The sequence below is a fragment of the Argopecten irradians genome, chromosome 11, assembly GCF_041381155.1.
Source record: "Argopecten irradians isolate NY chromosome 11, Ai_NY, whole genome shotgun sequence".
NCBI classification, from domain to species: Eukaryota; Metazoa; Mollusca; class Bivalvia; order Pectinida; family Pectinidae; genus Argopecten; species Argopecten irradians.
In genome coordinates this window covers 17,377,220-17,380,592 of record NC_091144.1, presented here as the reverse complement: position 1 = coordinate 17,380,592, position 3,373 = coordinate 17,377,220, and the positions used below count along the sequence as shown (strand labels likewise).

Genomic DNA, 3,373 nt, shown 5'->3' with positions numbered 1-3,373 from the left:
CCTAGGTTGGTTTAATCCCGTGTTTTGGTGGCTGAAAAAATATTAATGAACGTCTTTTCTCGGGCATTTTTGGACAGAATTGAGGAATTCAGAAAGGATACACAATGATTGTTGTATTGATGAACTCGAGGGGAGGGTATATAATGAAAGTTGTATTGAGGACCCCAGGGGAGAGGGTACACAATGATAGTTGTATTGAGGACTTCAAGGGGAAGGTACACAATGATAGTTGTATTGTGGACTTCAAGGGGAGGGAGCACACGATGAAAGTTGTATTGTGGACCTCGAGGGAAGGATACACAATGATACTTGTATTGAGGACCTCGAGGGGGGAGGGTACACAATGATAGTTGTATTGAGGACCTTGAGGGGAGGGTACACAATGATAGTTGTATTGAGGACTTCAAGGGGAGGGAACACACGATGAAAGTTGTATTGTGGACCTCGGGGAAGGATACACAATGATACTTGTATTGAGGACCTCGAGGAGAGAGTACACAGTGATAGTTGTATTGAGGACCCCAGAAGAGAGGGTACACAATGATAGTTGTATTGAGGACCTCGAGGGGAGGGTACACAATGATAGTTGTATTGAGGACCTCGAGGGGAGGGTACACAATGATAGTTGTATTGAGGACCTCGAGGGAAGGGTACACAATGATTGTTGTATTGAGGACCTCGAGGGGAGGGTACACAATGATAGTTGTATTGAGGACCTCGAGGGAAGGGTAAACAATGATTGTTGTATTGAGGAACTCGAGGGGAGGGTACACAATGATAGTTGTATTGAGAACCTCGAGGGGAGGGTACACAATGATAGTTGTATTGAGGACATCGAGGGGAGGGGTACACAATGATTGTTGTATTGAGGACCTCGATGGAAGGGTACATAATGATAGTTGTATTGAGGACCTCGAGGGGAGGGTACACAATAATAGCTGTATTTAGGACTTCGAGGGAGGGGGGTTACACAATGATTGTTGCATTGAGGACTTCAAGGGAAGGGACACAAATGATGTTGTATTGGGACATGCGGGGAGGGTACAAAATGATGGTTGTATTGAGGACAGGCGGGGAGGGTACACGATGATATTGTATTGAGGAACTCGAGGGAGGGTACACAATGATAGTTGTATTGAGGACCTCGCGGGGAGGGTAACACAATGATGTTGTATTGAGGACTTCGAGGGGGGGACTCACAATGATAGTTGTATTGAGGACCTCGAGGGGAGGGTACACAATGATAGTTGTATTGAGGACCTCGAGGGGAGGGTACACAATGATAGTTGTATTGAGGACCTCGAGGGGAGGGTACACAATGATAGTTGTATTGAGGACCTCGAGGGGAGGGTACACAATGATAGTTGTATTGAGGACCTCGAGGGGAGGGTACACAATGATAGTTGTATTGAGGACCTCGAGGGGAGGGTACACAATGATAGTTGTATTGAGGACCTCGAGGGGAGGGTACACAATGATAGTTGTATTGAGGACCTCGAGGGGAGGGTACACAATGATAGTTGTATTGAGGACCTCGAGGGGAGGGTACACAATGATTGTTGTATTGAGGACCTCGAGGGGAGGGTACACAATGATAGTTGTATTGAGGACCTCGAGGGGAGGGTACACAATGATAGTTGTATTGAGGACCTCGAGGGGAGGGTACACAATGATAGTTGTATTGAGGACCTCGAGGGGAGGGTACACAATGATTGTTGTATTGAGGACCTCGAGGGGAGGGTACACAATGATAGTTGTATTGAGGATCTCGAGGGAGGACCTCGAGTGGAGGGTACACAATGATTGTTGTATTGAGGACCTCGAGGGGAGGGTACACAATGATAGTTGTATTGAGGACCTCGAGGGGAGGGTACACAATGATAGTTGTATTGAGGACCTCGAGGGGAGGGTACACAATGATAGTTGTATTGAGGACCTCGAGGGGAGGGTACACAATGATAGTTGTATTGAGGACCTCGAGGGAGGGTACACAATGATTGTTGTATTGAGGACCTCGAGGGGAGGGTACACAATGATAGTTGTATTGAGGACCTCGAGGGGAGGGTACACAATGATGTTGTATTGAGGACCTCGAGGGGAGGGTACACAATGATAGTTGTATTGAGGACCTCGAGGGGAGGGTACACAATGATAGTTGTATTGAGGACCTCGAGGGGAGGGTACACAATGATAGTTGTATTGAGGACCTCGAGGGGAGGGTACACAATGATTGTTGTATTGAGGACCTTGAGGGGAGGGTACACAATGATAGTTGTATTGAGGACCTCGAGGGGAGGGTACACAATGATAGTTGTATTGAGGACCTCGAGGGGAGGGTACACAATGATAGTTGTATTGAGGACCTCGAGGGGAGGGTACACAATGATAGTTGTATTGAGGACCTTGAGGGGAGGGTACACAATGATAGTTGTATTGAGGACCTCGAGGGAGGGTACACAATGATAGTTGTATTGAGGACCCCAGGGGAGAGGGTACACAATAATAATTGTATTGAGGACCTCGAGGGGAGGGTACACAATGATAGTTGTATTGAGGACCTCGAGGGGAGGGTACACAATGATAGTTGTATTGAGGACCTCGAGGGGAGGGTACACAATGATAGTTGTATTGAGGACCTCGAGGGGAGGGTACACAATGATAGTTGTATTGAGGACCTCGAGGGAGAGGGTACACAATGATAGTTGTATTGAGGACCTCGAGGGGAGGGTACACGGTGATAGTTGTATTGAGGACCCCAGGGGAGAGGGTACACAATAATAATTGTATTGAGGACCTCGAGGGGAGGGTACACAATGATAGTTGTATTGAGGACCTCGAGGAGAGGGTACACAATGATAGTTGTATTGAGGACCTCGAGGGGAGGGTACACAATGATAGTTGTATTGAGGACCTCGAGGGGAGGGTACACAATGATAGTTGTATTGAGGACCTCGAGGGGAGGGTACACAATGATAGTTGTATTGAGGACCTCGAGGGGAGGGTACACATAGTTGTACACACATGATAGTTGTATTGAGGACCTCGAGGGAAGGGTACACAATGATAGTTGTATTGAGGACCTCGAGGGGAGGGGTACACAATGATTGTTGTATTGAGGACCTCGAGGGGAGGGTACACAATGATAGTTGTATTGAGGACCTCGAGGAGAGAGTACACGGTGATAGTTGTATTGAGGACCCCAGGGGAGAGTGTACACAATGTTAGTTGTATTGAGAACCTCGAGGGAAGGGTAAACAATGATTGTTGTATTGAGGATCTCGAGGGGAGGGTACACAATGATAGTTGTATTGAGGGCCTCGAGGGGAGGGTATACAATGATTGTTGTATTGAGGACCTCGAGGGGAGGGTACAT

At 47.3% G+C, this 3,373-nt stretch overlaps 1 protein-coding gene across 1 annotated transcript; it reads right to left on the bottom strand.

The window, feature by feature from the left end:
• Positions 1-966: 966 nt before the first annotated feature.
• Positions 967-3,373, bottom strand: LOC138334437 (polycystin-1-like protein 3). The gene is made up of 3 exons (XM_069283100.1): positions 2,795-3,373; positions 2,053-2,675; positions 967-1,780 (listed from the first exon to the last, which is right to left on the bottom strand). Exons 1-3 carry the CDS (start codon positions 3,371-3,373, stop codon positions 967-969), a joined length of 2,016 nt encoding a protein of 671 aa, XP_069139201.1.